General features: G+C 32.3%; 4 protein-coding genes across 5 annotated transcripts in view; 3 read left to right on the top strand and 1 right to left on the bottom strand.

The window, feature by feature from the left end:
• The window catches only part of jbug (filamin-type immunoglobulin domains fbug), a 64,611-nt gene extending 61,870 nt beyond the window's left edge, over positions 1-2,741 (top strand). The window contains exon 54 of the mRNA XM_085193380.1: positions 1,547-2,741. Coding sequence (XP_085049506.1) covers positions 1,547-1,684 — 138 coding nt within the window. The 3' untranslated portion in view covers positions 1,685-2,741. The remainder of the gene's footprint in view (positions 1-1,546) is intronic.
• Positions 2,735-13,237, bottom strand: LOC146534522 (uncharacterized). Of its 2 annotated transcripts, none has more exons than XM_085193382.1 (3): positions 10,349-13,237; positions 4,178-4,372; positions 2,735-3,908 (listed from the first exon to the last, which is right to left on the bottom strand). In XM_085193382.1, the coding sequence occupies exons 1-3, from the start codon at positions 10,410-10,412 to the stop codon at positions 3,742-3,744; spliced, it is 426 nt and encodes a 141-aa protein (XP_085049508.1). In that variant the 5' UTR covers positions 10,413-13,237; the 3' UTR covers positions 2,735-3,741. The 2 variants fall into 2 exon arrangements, with proteins under 2 accessions (XP_085049508.1, XP_085049510.1); XM_085193384.1 differs by lacking the exon at positions 10,349-13,237 and adding an exon at positions 5,286-5,465.
• Positions 7,916-9,750, top strand: LOC146534523 (uncharacterized). Its single transcript, XM_085193385.1, has 5 exons — positions 7,916-8,085; positions 8,167-8,297; positions 8,399-8,459; positions 8,555-8,672; positions 9,522-9,750. Exons 1-5 carry the CDS (start codon positions 7,925-7,927, stop codon positions 9,705-9,707), a joined length of 657 nt encoding a protein of 218 aa, XP_085049511.1. The 5' UTR covers positions 7,916-7,924; the 3' UTR covers positions 9,708-9,750.
• Positions 11,722-15,504, top strand: LOC146534524 (uncharacterized). The gene is made up of 7 exons (XM_085193381.1): positions 11,722-11,809; positions 12,821-12,903; positions 13,233-13,404; positions 14,158-14,288; positions 14,446-14,509; positions 14,660-14,777; positions 15,234-15,504. Exons 2-7 carry the CDS (start codon positions 12,822-12,824, stop codon positions 15,435-15,437), a joined length of 771 nt encoding a protein of 256 aa, XP_085049507.1. The 5' UTR covers positions 11,722-11,809; position 12,821; the 3' UTR covers positions 15,438-15,504.
• Positions 15,505-15,538: the final 34 nt, after the last annotated feature.

Consider the following 15,538-nt stretch of genomic DNA (forward strand, 5'->3'; position numbering starts at 1 on the left):
ATCCCCCCAAATTCCTTACATCAGAGAGCGACCAAGTGGTAGTAGTGGCCGAATGCACGAGGGTGATGCTGGACGATAGGATACTCGGAATGGCAAACGCCATTTCAAGCGATCCTGAGCCGGGCGCAGCCTTCGTGAATTGGGAGCTACCAAAACTTTCCTGGGTAAATGGGGTTCCGGGGTGTGGTAAGACAACTCACATTATCAAGCACTTCGATGAGGACACGGAAGTAGTAGCGACAACCACAGTAGAGGCCGCGAAAGATCTAAGAGAGAAGCTGGCGCACCGCCTTGGCACGAAAGCGACAAAGAGAGTGCGAACAATGGCCTCGATCTTAGTCAATGGTTTTCATGAGGGAATAGCTATAAACCGGCTAACGGTGGACGAAGCCCTCATGAACCACTTCGGGGCCATTGTTATGGCGGCCAGACTGTCAGGAGCGAACGAGGTCACACTCATCGGAGATATCAATCAGCTGCCTTACATCGACAGACAAAATCTATTCGAATTAAGGTACTGTAGGCCTAGCTTGACAACCAACATCACATGCGAGTTGCCTTGCACACATCGGAGCCCAATGGACGTCGCCTATGCCCTCGCCGGAGTATATAACAGCATTTACTCCGCAAGCCCCATTGTCCACTCCCTAAAGGTTCTAGGATATACCGACGCGCGAATACCACACTGTAACGACGGCACCCTATATCTGGTCCACACGCAGGAGGAGAAGAGGCAGCTGAAAGACCAGGGATATGGAGCTGGAGCAGGTTCGCGAGTCATGACTATCCATGAGGCTCAGGGGCAGACCTTCGCAGACGTCGTCATCGTCCGAACCGGACGCGCACGGATCCGAGTACATGAGAGCGTCTCTCACGCAGTCGTCGCAGTGACGAGACACACCAGCACCTATGTCTATTACTCTGACGATGGCGGTGACGCAATAGGCAACTTCATCAGCCGAGCGGTGGGCGCTTCATTTACGGAGGTGGTGGAGGCGAACCTAAAAGGGGCAATGTCACAAAGAGACGATAGGGTGATAGAGACACTGATCCAAAAACTTAAGGAAGGCGTTCTGCATAAGCCAGGCCAAATCTAAAATTCCACACCTATATACATAATAATTATACAAAAGACTATAATAATTATACAAAAGACTCTAATAATTATAATTTTTATTCTAATAATTTCTCTAATAATTATAATATATATTTTTTTAAAATTTAAAAAAAAAAAAAAAAAAAAAAAAAAAAAAAATTGTCGGTAGGGGTCTCATCCAACCCCTCTAGTATAAGCTCTAGATATAAGTACAGTTTAAATTGTCCCAAAATTAAGTACGCCACATTAAAAAAAAAAAACTTTCTTAAAATAAAAAAAGGCACGGGCAACTACGTGGATGTAGTTTTTTAAAATAAAAAAAAAAAAAAAAAAAAAAAAACATAGGTCTCTCTGCCTACCTCCTCTTCGTGCCTCTGATACCACGTGAAACTAAAATATAACAATTCAAAATGAGTCCTCAACAATAAAATTTAAATAATCAATCCACAGTTCTCACCCACCGAACCAGGCGATTATCGTGTGGAGGTGCGATGGGCGGGCAGACACGTGCCCGGCTCGCCCTTCCCCGTCATGATATTCGATACTCAAGAAGAATTACGACGCTACATACAAGCCACTGCCGCTTAAACCCGACCCTACGGTAAACTATCAGTTAAAATAACCATCAGCTAAAAAAAAACCACCTGTTAAACATGATGTTTCCATAGTAAATGATTTTAAACGAACTGGAAGCCATTTTTTTTTCAAATTGAAGTATTGTATAATATTTTTTCTTATTACTAAATCAAACGACATTATGTTTATTAATTATGTTACCAATGTGGGTGGTTGTTATGCGAGAATAAAAAGATTAATGAAATAATAATCCAACGATGATTTGAACAAATGTCTATTTCTAATAATAAAATGTACTTATCTTACTTATACAATTTTTTGTATAATTAATATTAAAAGAAAACGAAATATTAAAAATTTATATCATATTTCAAATGTATTTCCATTATTTTTATACATTGTAAACTTTTTCTAATATGTATTTTCTTAAAATGAATCAAATAAATGAAATATTTCGGCCATGTTCAACATTTTGTTGAATATAAAATATACACTTGAGTATTTTATTTAGATTTAAAACGAATCAAAGATAATTTATTTTAATTACTTTTTTATTTTATTAATAAAACTTTTATTTGGATTATTTAAGTAAATATATTTTAATTATTTTCTGGGTCTGATATGATGTTCTATAGATCTTTTTTTCAATCTCTAATATAATGTCCGTCCACTCATAATTAAAGTAATTTAAAATGAAGCACGAATTCTTTATTGTATTTCCATTAAATACATTCCAAAAGCATTGTGAAAGCATAATAAAAAAACATGTTTATTTGTTAATATTTATTAATTATTTAGATGTAGGCGCCATCATTTAACTTGTCACTAATCTCGTTTCTTGTTATATAATAGCCTAGTTATATTGCATTTGAACTACAATTTTGTTAGAAATATTTTTTATCTCTTTTCAAAGTAATTCTGTCTCTTTCGCTCTTTTTTAGCTCCTGCTTTTTTATTATGAAGGTCACAGTTTTTTCTCTATCGCCATCGTAGTTCAAATGCTAATAGCCTTATGTAACTGGGTAAATACTGATAAGTTACTAATTGTTAATAAATTGAAACATTATTATATCTTTGTTTTATTTTTCTTTTAATACAATGCCTCCATATATTTTTATGTAATATAAAAAAATCAATAAACAAAAAATATGCGTCGTAATTTAATAATGACGATTGATATAATAAGTGATAAAATAAAAATGATAAAAATCTATTTTTTTACTATCGAGCGCATTAAGATAATAAGAACCTCTATAATAATATTCATTGTTTTACTTTATTATGAGTTATTGCCCTTTTGTGCTAGTTATATATGCTAGTATCTAAATACAAATTTAATCTAAAATGTTTCTTATTATAATATAAGCTCATGGCACAGTGGCAGTCTCTGACTATAAAAGTGCTGGTTGTGTGTTCAACTCCCGTTGGGGAATTTATATACCTTCCGCCGAATTCTGGAGGCATAACCTGTTGAGTAGTGGAACACACCGCCGCGCTTTGCCTTGACGTCGACACCATCACAAAGAAATGAAATTATTAAATATTTAATGTTCCCAAGTAAGCATAGAACCCACAACCCGTCGCGTTTACAGTCACAAATCTGTGTCATCATGCCTAAAAGTTTTAAATTATTTTTTGAATATGATATTTTTTCCGACACATGTAAATTAACATAATCAATTATTATATAATATGTAGGTATAATAAGGTCTGATATATATTTATACAGAATATAGTTCAATGTTAATAATTTTTATAAAGATAGTATTCATTATAAAAACGATTCTTTCAGTCTATTAGAAAAAGAAATGAATTTAACTAAGTCGGTGAGATATTACTATAGGATTTTTTCTCCATATATCTTCAATTAGTTTAAAGACTAACTTAAAGAATACGTTTTGGCATTATATTAACAACTCAATATGTTTAAAAATCTCTATAAAACCTCCCGCTAAAGGAAGGAATAGAACTAAATATTTTAAGATCTCATAAAGGTAGTTTGGTCGTTTTCTATTTCGGTAAACTGCTAAAAATCGAATGGACCTTCAACCTTCAAAGAAAGAAGTCACTTAAATTGCATTTGGTCTATATCTAAAGCTGATGCTCCGTCGATCTGGATAAGATACTCTACTTTCACCAGCTATTTGCGTTCGTAGGGCATCTAAGCTCTGCCACAGTTGTTGCATTTGCCCGAAGATAATAACTTCTAGCCGTTGAATTGAACTGTGTAATTCTCCTGAAACAAGGAAAACGAACAATCTTACTCCTTTCTGGGCCCAGTCAGTAGAGCCATATGTTATAATTAATTTTATTAACTTAAAACTATATAAACGTACTATATTAATTCTGTCATAGAGGCCATTCGTAGTGCAGGGGCACAAGCGACCTGCGACTGTATACACGTCAGGACGTGGGCTCGATTCCTACTTGAGGTAATCAATTATTTAATATTTATATTTCCTGGCTATGGTAACAAGAAAAAGCGCGACGTAAAAAAATACTTACTAGAAGTGACAACTCCATGGACCCTTCTGGTGATTGTAGCATTAGCAGTGGCGTTAACCTCCTGAGTTTTGACGGAACACATTGCACGAGCCTCTTCCCGTGGTCCACTTCCGTGGTACGTTGCGTTTCTTACTTCCAAATACGGATGCTTGTGATGTTCTTGATCTGTACTGACTGTATAGTGTGTTCCTCGCGCTGTAATAATAAAGAAGATAAATAACTCCTTTAGAACTCCCTGGTAACCTTTTTAAAGAAATACGCTGGCTCTTGTATTTTGTCTCTACCATTCGAAAACTGAGCAGATAAAGACTAAACATATTTTGTATAAGCATGGCGTTTCTGTTTTAAAAATATGGGGAGAATAACACAAAAATAATCTTAACTTTAACACCGTATAGGAAACAATTATCACAACCAACACTCTCTCTTTCTCTCTCTCTCTCTCAATTTCGTTCAATTGTCGCATATTAAAGACCTTAAAAAATCATATATCATTATTACATAAAATGGTCCATGAAATTCGAGTGATTGACACTGATTTGCCATATACAATGTTATTTATTGAAACGACTTCGCAACCATAAAAAAATTAGCACATCCCACCGACCGACTCAATAGACACTATCTTTAGTCAGTGAAACTGTTACGTCTCAGAGGTGACGTAATTAGACACATTATTTAGAGCAATTAGTCTTGTAATGTATTGAATCTTTAAAATTTTATTAAATAATTATTAAAATATTTTTGAAGTTAAAATTACGTAAATAATATAACTGGTGCATAATATTTTTGCGACAGTCGTGGCGCAGGCACAGTGTGCTGGAAAATCGACTGGTTGTGGGTTCGATCCCCACTCGAGGAGATGAAATATTTATTAAAATTTATATTTCCATTTCTTCGCTCTGGTGTCAAGAAAAGTGCCTGAAAAGGTGGAACGGAGTGTTTTATTTATTAGAAAATGACAGGTATTGAATATTTCAGTACCCCGAATGGAGATTAAAACTTATAACTTTTTATTTTAAATTAAATTATTTGATTTTGATTTTATAAATAACTTTTATTTTTGTTTTGTTTTAAATATCCATATTATGTATACTTATATACTCACTATACTGATTTGCGGGAGCAGTTTTAGTTACAATTATTACATACAATGATATGTACAAAAACAGCACAGTTCGCCACATTTTTAAGCACAGAATCCTTGTGCAACTAATAAATTATTTATCTTTTGAAGTACGCTAAACTTTTTTAGTAAAAAGTGCTATAAATTTTACATAGAGATGGAGTATCGAGTGTGCTCGCGACCGAATCTAAGTCCAAACTAATACCTGAATAGAAATCGTTCCACAAGTTCATCTTATAGCCTCTTCAGCTTTTTGCTACATTTGTAACCAATGAACCTTGTGTGACATTGTGCTTAAAAATTAAATTAGCGTAGAATACATGTATATAAAATATTTTTTGAGGCCGTCGTGGCGTAGGGGCACAAGAGTGAGTATAACGCAATGGTTGTAGGTTCGATCCCCATTCGAGGGAATGATTTATTATTTATTAAAATTTTCACTTCTTCGCTCTGGCACCAAGGCCAAAGTAAAAAGCCCAACGTTGAGTTCTCGCACTAGGTTACTTCTTCCTACCCTGCTATGTGCGGGATGCAGTGTGAAGCTGTATATGAAATGGTATCTAAAAAAAGTAAAAATTAAGGTGATATAAATTTGTAATAAAAAATATATTGAAATTCAAATTCTAAATATTCTTTATACAAATTGACTATTACAAGCACTTTTGAATCGTCGAATGAACATACATATAGACAAAAAGCCACCACCGGTTGGAAGGCAGTTCTGCAGAGAAGAGCCGGCAAGAAACTCAATAGTTTCTCTTTTCAAAGTCAATTTTATACTTAGTTTAATTATTACATAAGATGGCAGCTATCCTGCATGCCATTCAGTAGACGTTAATTCCATACATGTTTATCCTCTAAATATTCTTGAACAGTGTAATAAGCTTAGAGTTTATATTATAACAATATATATTTCATTTTTTTTAGTTTATTAGCTTCACGCTGTATCCTGCACCTGTCAAGGTAGGCAGAGAGAACCTTGTAACCTAGTGTTAAAACACTCCGTCCCCATTAAGACACTTTCGTTGCCCAATTTTCCCGCATTTATGAACGCATTGGGTGTTGAGTGGCGAAACTCAATGCTATTGTTTATTTCTGATTATACTAATTTTGTAATTAAATTAAAATTTCTCTCCATTTGCAAATATTCCTATGTTTACATACGTCTAACGTAAAAGATTCTATATTTACCCTACGCAGGGCACCTATGAAAAACAGACAAGGTGTGTAAAATATAAGCGCCAGACGTCAATTTTGTTTAATTCTCAATATAATTCTTAGCTATAATTATGTTATGTTTAGCCCTTTGAAGATTATTAGCGTTTTGGCTACCACTGTCACACAAAAAGCTCTAAAAAGTACTGAAAAATAGGCAAGACTAGATTTATGTACAATTGTGTTAAACTACTTTGTTTATATTAACTAGGTGGAATGTATAAATATTTGAACCAATTCAATCACGTCTCATTTAAAAATTCCACTAGGTGAGTACCGAGTACCACGCTTTACTTATATATAGATTTTTTGTGCCCAAAAAATCTATGATTCATATGCCCTTTTCAACATTTCCTACACCATTTTTTTTTAAAGAGGACAAGGGCTTTGTTGACACCATAGCATCTGGTAGAATGAATCACTAATTACATAACTGGTGATTAAGGGCCTCTTAGAAGACAATGGAGTCTCGCCACTATTACCATATATACAAACTTTATCAAAAGTGTAAGATGGGAGCGTCGATATGCCTAAACTATTGCTCAGCGAAATTGGGTCAAGGATTCAAATACCATACAGATCGTCCATTGCCATTGTTGTTCCACTTCTTTTATCATCATGGGAAATTAATTCAATTAAAATGCATTACAATAAGCTTCATGCAGCTTAGCCAGGAGATTTATTGGTGCACACTGAAGAGAGTTTAGTGATCCTTAGCAATAAGTTGCATATAAATGAAGGTTAAAAAAAATAAACAATGTTAAAACAATGCGGTAAAACACCGCCCTTGGCCTTGAGTGAAGAAAACGAAATTAGATAGAGATTATAAGAAATATCATATATTAATTATGATATTTCTTTCCTCCGAATGGGATTCGAACCCACTCCTCGTGGTTACAGTCATACGTTTCGGCCGCTGCGCCACGACCGCCTCAAAATTTGTTTCTAAAATAATATGGTATTGTCCCTATTAAACGGTAATCTGTGTTTGTTCTACATGCATTGTCATTTTAGCCTTCTTTTATTAAAATTATCATAATTCTTATATAGATAAAATATTATTTTTTTAGGGCCATTAGGTACACGTTATCTACTTGTTAATATCATTTAAATCTAGTTAACCTTTTTTATAAGAAACTTGATGATTAAGATAAATATGGTGAGTTTCGAAACAGTGAAACGATAAATTATATTAAAGATATTTATCGGTCAACACATTTTAAAAATTATTGTTTAGTTAAGAACGACTCATGGCGGCCATGAAAATAGTTCTTATATTGTGGGTGATATTCACCACTGGATATACAAACGGTAAGTCTTTTTATATATATATATCTTTATAGTAAGCACTATTTTAGTTTAAACTATATATTATAAAAAATAATATTACAGATATAGTTCCACATATGACTCCAAAAATAAACAGCAATGCAGTAATTCGTCAGCTCTTCGAAGTAATAAGGAATGCCCTTAAAAATGGAAATGCTGGCAAAAACATACCAATACTAGATCCGTTTGATTTTCAATATAAACCAATCGAAATATTGCTTTCAAACACACTGTTAAGGTTGTTAATTTTTTTTCGTTAAAAAAAATATTTAAATTAAATTGTTTTATTGATATTCATTAAAATAAGATTATTTTTTAGCTTAAGAGGTGGTTTTCAAAATGGGACATTAAAAGGATTGGCAAATTTTCAAATTGAAGCGGTAGAGTTCATAAGACGAGATGTCGCTGTTGACTTGTCGATTAGCTTTCCTTTTATTCATTTTGAATCAGGTCAGTATAATAAAATTATTTTGTTCGTTAAACTTAATAAAATACTGGAATACATTTTTTAATAACAAAATATTTGTATTAAATAAAACTTAATTTTACAGGGTATAACATGAAAGGAGATATATACCATGCAATACCTTTAGAAGGTGACGGAAGATTCGAGTAAGTGATATTTTATTTAATTAAATAAATGTTACTTTTCTTATCTTTGTAATTAGAAATTATGGCTTATATGACGCATTTTATGATTATTTTAGCGTGGAGTTTCAAAAATTAATATTTAGAGGTAGAGTCTATCTAAAGCAGTCCAGCAATGAGAAATCAATACTAATTCATAATGTAACTAGTCCACAAATAAATATACAACAAATATTTGTAAGTATCCCTTTTCTAAATATTTATTTACATCTCTAGGTTCCTTTTTTTTATTTGTCTGTGTCTGTCTGTCTTTTTGCTTGTCCGGGCTAATTTCCGGAACAGCCGAGCCTATTTTTATGTAATTTTTAGTGGAAAATAGAGGAGATTGTAGAAAAACATATCCCGGAATCTCAGAATTGCGCACGCGAGACGAACACAATACAAGCATTAATCAAAATTAAAGAATTTATTTGCATAGTTACGCGACAGGATGTACAAATAAATTCTTACTTAATTATCCCTTCAATATATACTTCGATCATCAATGTAGATGCCATAAGCTTATTTATTTTTATTAAATAATCTAATTATTTCTATTTGTATATTAGTTAATTTGAGAATCTTCCTATGGTTAATACAGCAAGCTCGCTTCACGCTCTACATATTCCATTTTATTGGCCACAGTTTATACACGTGTCTTGTGTGATTTACGATCTCATTGTTTTTATTTACTTCTATGAAGATGAGATTTTATTGTATTGTATTGTATTGTAAAGCTGTAATAAGGATTTTCTATTATTAGATTAATTCTCAGAAAAACAAAACTGATACGTTTTTTCATTCTAATTGTATTAAAATAGGTTTAAATAGAGAAAGAAGCTCTGACAGCTATGAACGTAAATACACTTTATAGAGGCTTCTTAAGTCAGGAACTGCTCCAAGCTCCTTTCTCTGCGACGTGACAGGTCCGGCATCCTGACGATATCCTATTAAATTTTAAAAAGATTCTTCTTCTCTCTGTGTTCGTTAAGTACCTACTAAGGGCTCTATTTAGGTTCTTTAACAAACAGAATGTCTTTTTTTCAGTCTCGTACCAACTACGATGGAAATATAGATGATATTATAAACGCTATGATCAACGAACTCCTGGCAAGATACATAAATCGATTTAACAGCTACATGTCCCAAAAGTATGCTAGCTGTGTTATCAAATTGTTGAACGAGTTCTTAAATAAGCTAGACTCTTGGCACATACTTACAACTATACTATGACCGCAGTTGATGATTTCACTAATAAAAATACTCAATACATTTTTTATTGTTTTATTTTAATACTTATAAGCCGATTAGCCGATATAGTAAATGAAAAATATCAAATACAAAAAACCTTTAAACATTTAGTTTTCGCTCTCTCAATAATTGCTTAGTTGTCTTATATAGTCACAGACTCATAGAAGCTTTTATTTTTAGGGCTAACGTTAGATTGATAATTAAAAAATTGATATTAAGTAATGTTTTAAAAGTGATAAATTTATAAAGTTTAAATCATAATGTTTTTGTCAATGTCACAGAATAATCCATTTTCATTCAATTCCTGACATGTGACTGTAAATGTGATGCTCGTGATGGGGTGGGGAATGAATTATTTGCATGGTTGTGCCTTCTGAAGTCCTACCCTAGAAAATATCTAGACATACCATATGTGCTTAGGTAAACAAACTACAGCATGGAATTCTACCACTAAACATGCTTTATTTTGAATTCTGGCAATGTAATGTATTTCATAAAAAGTAATATTGGGGATTATTAATTATATTATTAATAGATATTGTGGATTTAGTAAAGTAGTGGTTCCTATTTAAAATATAAGCTATAAAATTCGCATAATGATCATTTAAAAATAATAGGCTTACCATACAAATTGTGTCGACAGTGTGTGGGTAGACTTAACGGAAGTAGTCGTTTGACCTTCAACATATCCTCATGCAATCATATATTTTTCAGTCTTCACTTCATTTTTCAGCTTACTACTTGACACTTCAGCTTACTACTTGACAGTTGTAAAATGTTAAGAATATTATATTTTTTCATAATGATTGTATTATTTGTTCGTTATACCAATGAGAAGTCTATCCAGGAGTATGACAGAATTATAACGGAAGTTGGATTTGACTATCCTCCGTTTGTGAATAGAAAGTGCCCAGAAGGATATCAGATGGATGTTAACTATAAATGTCGAGAAGCATGGTGAAACTATTTAGAATATGTGACCAGAAACAGTTAAGATAACGCGACTTTTTTTATATTATTAATAATAAAATTTGTGAAATTAATTTTGATGTGTGTGATTTGTATGTTTATTTATTTTATGACTTATATATTTTTTTATATTTTTAATAATTATGGCCAACAGTAGCGCAGTGGCACAAAGTGCGACTGCAAACACGTGTTGTGAGTTCGATTTCCACTTGAAGTAATAAGATATATATATTTAATATTTTTTTTAAATATATTGTTGAATGACGATATATTAAAATTTGTATATCTTTTAAATGAAATAATTTTTTACCAGAATGGTAAATTGACAGTAAAATGCAAAAATAAAAGAAATTCAATATGTGTTATATCAATATTTAATATCAAATGATTTGTTCCCAATTTACCTTTTCCTTACCGATTTCCATACATTAAACAGACATCTGTTTAGAATCGTTTGAAGCTAACAGATAATCCAATATGACTGTTATAAATTACTGTCAATAATAAACAAATAATTTGTAATAAACTCAAATTTAAATTCTTAATTCAATATCTTTCAAGTTGGATCAAACTGCACATAGTGTGCAAATTTGATTAAAATCGGTTCAGTAGTTTAGGAATCCATCGTGGACAAACGACGTAACACGTAATTTATATATACCTAATAGATTATTTTCCCCGCTATAGATTGATAAAAGGCGGTGTTTAATTCCATTATTTAACACTCTATTTCAATATATGTTGTGGATGAAATGTGGATGACAGTATCTTGAACATTATGTAGTTCTTTGCTCCGTCTACTTATGTCATGAAAAGCTATAAAATTCGCATAATGGACATTAAATTATATTTAGAATTTTATATTTTTTTAAAATAATAAACAATTTTAGCTAATATGCTATTTCCTAATTTCTTATAGTTTAAAACAAAAGAACATTGTAGTAATCATTACAAGTGAATAACATATAACAACCCTCAATTACAATGGTTATCTGCAATTTATCATTAATCTATAAAAATAATATAATCTCCTAAGTAATTATTAGTCATATCTAATTAAATGATTAAAATAATAATTAAAGTATTGTCGTAATTATTGTTTATTCAAGACACAGGTAAGTCGCGTTTATAATATTTAAAAAAAAAATCAACTTCACGCTGTATCCCGCACACAGCAGGGTAGGCAGAATGAACTTAATGTTAAGACACTCCGTTCCCCACTTTCTGCCAAACTCTGGGAACGGCAGAACTCAACGCCGCGCTGCTCTACTAGCTCTTTCTCTACTTCATTATAATTATCGTACATATTTTTTAAAATGTTTTTAAACTGTTATTCCACACTAAGAAAAAAATACTGTTTGGGATAACGTATATTTTTTTCCCACCTTGATGAACAGTTTGCTTTTAGTGCTTGGTATGAGGGACACTCCCTCGTACCAGGGACTGAAAGCAAACTCTTGATCCAGGTGAGACAAAGAATCGTAAACCCACCACGAGGACGAGAAATGTAGGACATTGCCATCCGGGATTTTCAACAATAATCTACGGGTAAAAATGTCCAACATTTTTCTCCAGATTCAGTTACTACTATTACGTAGCAAGATTAAAATTCGCCCACTTGGACAATTTTCGAGAAACTGACCAAGAGACCGGCGAAATATTTTGAACTCCAAACAATAACTTTCATCCAAAAACATTTAGACAACGAAATTCTTTATTTAAGCACAATATTACATTTTATTTGGGGTAGCAAAAAATATTCCTTAAATATTTTTCAATGGACTCTATGAATAAAATTTCAGGAATGCGTTAAAAAAATTTACAAAAACTACAATTTTATATCCAATTAACCTTGCAGTCATATAAATATGTACGATATACTTTATCACTAGCATCAGTATCATAACGAGGCTGATTTTCATCGGCATAAGCCTATGTTTAGTTGTTATACATAGCATTAAATAAAAATACTAACTATTATATACCTACATATGTTTAAATTATTAAAATGACATTAGCTATTTGCAAATATACCAAAGGTGAATAAAAGTTAAACTACTTTTAAAATTTTAAAGTAGGTAACATGAAATATTTGATTTTAAATAATGTAAAAAATGGGGTTTCAGGATGAAACTGATATTGGTGCTCGCTTTATGCGCCTTTGTGGCTGCAGCTCCTAAATTAGAAAAACATGAAGTTCAAGTTTTAGGTATGTTGTTTGTACTAATATATTATAATGTTGAATATGTAATAATAATGAAAATATTAAATTATATATTCAGTATTTCGTTTCTTCCCTCTGGTGGCGAGGCAAAGCACAACGTTAAATCAACACGCAATGCCTCCAGAATTCATTGGAAAGTGGGGAACGGAAATGTCTTAATGGGAACGGAGTATCTTAGCTCTAGGTTCCAATCTTCCCTCTGCCTACACTGCTATGTGAGGGATACAGCGTGAAGTTACAAAAAGAAGCATATATTATATTACAAGTACGTAATTTATTCCTAAGCAAATTTTTTCATTTCTTTGTTTGTACAGAACCTATATCTGATGGACCTCAAAGGAACTTTCTAGTTAACATTTTGATTGCACAGCTAATCAACTTTATTCGTAATCTGATTAACAATGGATTAGGCATATTTGGTATTCCACCTTTGGATCCACTAAAACTTAGTAATTTCCACTTCGCACTGCCTGCTGGACTTATTAAGTGAGTACAATTTTTAAAAGATTCAAATTGTAACTGTTTTCTTTGACTTGTTTATCTGTATTATATATTGCCTTTAAAAAACAACTACAGACATAGCAAAGAACTAAATATGTTCAAGACACTGTCATCCACATTTCGTCCATACGACATATTGAAATAGCGTGTTAAATAGTGGAATTCAACACCGCCATTTATGAATCCATAGCGGGGAAAATAATATAAATATAATTATAGTAAGAATTGAAATCACAACCAAGGGTGTTCACAGTTAGCTTGTGCATTTTTATTGTGTGGACTTTCGTGGAATCTTTCTTTTTCTGTGGTCCAAGGGACCTATAGGATATATGTATGAAATTAATTTCAGTTTGATACTTCTACGCGATCATGACACAAATGATCTTGACAGATGGACAGACCGTCAACAAAGGGCACTTATAAGGGTTTCCCTTTTTCCTTTGAGAAACGGAGCCCTATAAATAAATTAATTTACCAAAAACTAAATATCATTGATGTTAGTATGTATTTGACCAATTTAATGTAACAGATGTCTATTAAAGTAGATTTATGTATAATATAAACTATAAACTGTGCAATTGGGAATAGTAAAATATATGATAAAATTATATGAGTGTAGTTACTATAGTAACTATTTATGATAAGGTACATCAAATAAACAACTATAAATATGTAAATAAGTATATATTTTTTATAAATGTGAGCAATACAATTTAATCTATTCTTTATATTTTATAGTCTAGAATTGGAATTAACAAATGCAGAAGTGGCTGGCTTAGGTGGATTCATCGTTAAAAGAAGTCACCTGGACCTGTCAGAACTTTCGTTTGACATTGACATATTAGTACCACGTCTCGAAATTAGCACTGGTAAATCAAACATTTTTTAATATAAATATTTAATGTCTTTACTTTAAGAGGGTCGTTTAATTTTTTTTACTAATTGCCGTTTTTCATATATATTTTTTCTCTTTATTTTTTATAAATTAAATTACATTGTCGAATATATAAATATGAAATTTTACAGAAATCTACGACCTCACAGGCGATTTACTTACCGCTATACCGCTTTACGGAAATGGCAAGGCTGAGTATGAATTACCATTTTTAATAGTGACTCTATAATTCGAATATACCTCAAAAAAGGAGCCTTTCGTGCTTTAGATTATTTTCGTGCTAAATGATACGTAAAGGTACCTACCATATATTATTAGAAATAAAATTGTTATTTTTGTTTTTAGATTCATAGTAGAAGAATTCAGACTGAAGGCTAAATTATTCCTTAAACAATCCGATAACGAAAAGGCTGTGATCATTGACAGGATTGAAGGAGCTGATTTTGACCTGCCTTCAGTTAAGGTAGCTGTAATGCAAATTTCAAATTACCTTTAAGATTCTTAACTTTATCTAATCAGACTGAAATATTTAAAATATGAAGACTTTCTAGTGCTCTTTGTCTTTTTTTTTTTAGTTTTACGCCGTATCTCGTGTATCGCAGAGTAAGCAGAGGCAACCTAGTTAAGACCCTCCGTTTTCCATTTTCCGCCGAATTCTTGAGACATTGCGTGTTGATTGGCGGAACTAAATGCAGCGTTTGTTTCGTTACGTCTTATTACCAGAGGGAAATAATTAAAATATTAAATAATTAATTCCCCTCAAAGGCAATCGAATACAGATTCAATGCATTTACAGTCGAATGTTTGTACCACTATGCCACTACGACCTCATATTCAAGACCGCATCCAAAAATATATTTTTTGTATAGATACACCATCTTGAGTAGTAAGTATTTCTCTAAAAATTATCTACTTTTAGTCCAACATAAATGGTGCCATCGGTGGTGGTGACATCGACAATATCGTCAACGCAATTGTTGAGGAAGTCTTAGTGGATTACGTGAACCGTTTCCGTGGAGCCATATCTTCAGTTGGCGCCAACGCTACCATTGCTATCGGAAATCCTATCTTAGAACTGCTGGATACTTGGCGTTTCATAGCGCCTCTTTTGCCTAAGCCATAATAAATATTGTACAAATAAGAAATTGGGAACAAATCATTTTACTTATATTAAATATTGATATATAACACATACAAAATAACTTTTATTTTTGTATTTTATAG

This window comes from Heliconius melpomene, chromosome 11 (genome assembly GCF_056956725.1).
Source record: "Heliconius melpomene rosina isolate 202511_hmr_F chromosome 11, ASM5695672v1, whole genome shotgun sequence".
Classification (NCBI taxonomy): domain Eukaryota; kingdom Metazoa; phylum Arthropoda; class Insecta; order Lepidoptera; family Nymphalidae; genus Heliconius; species Heliconius melpomene.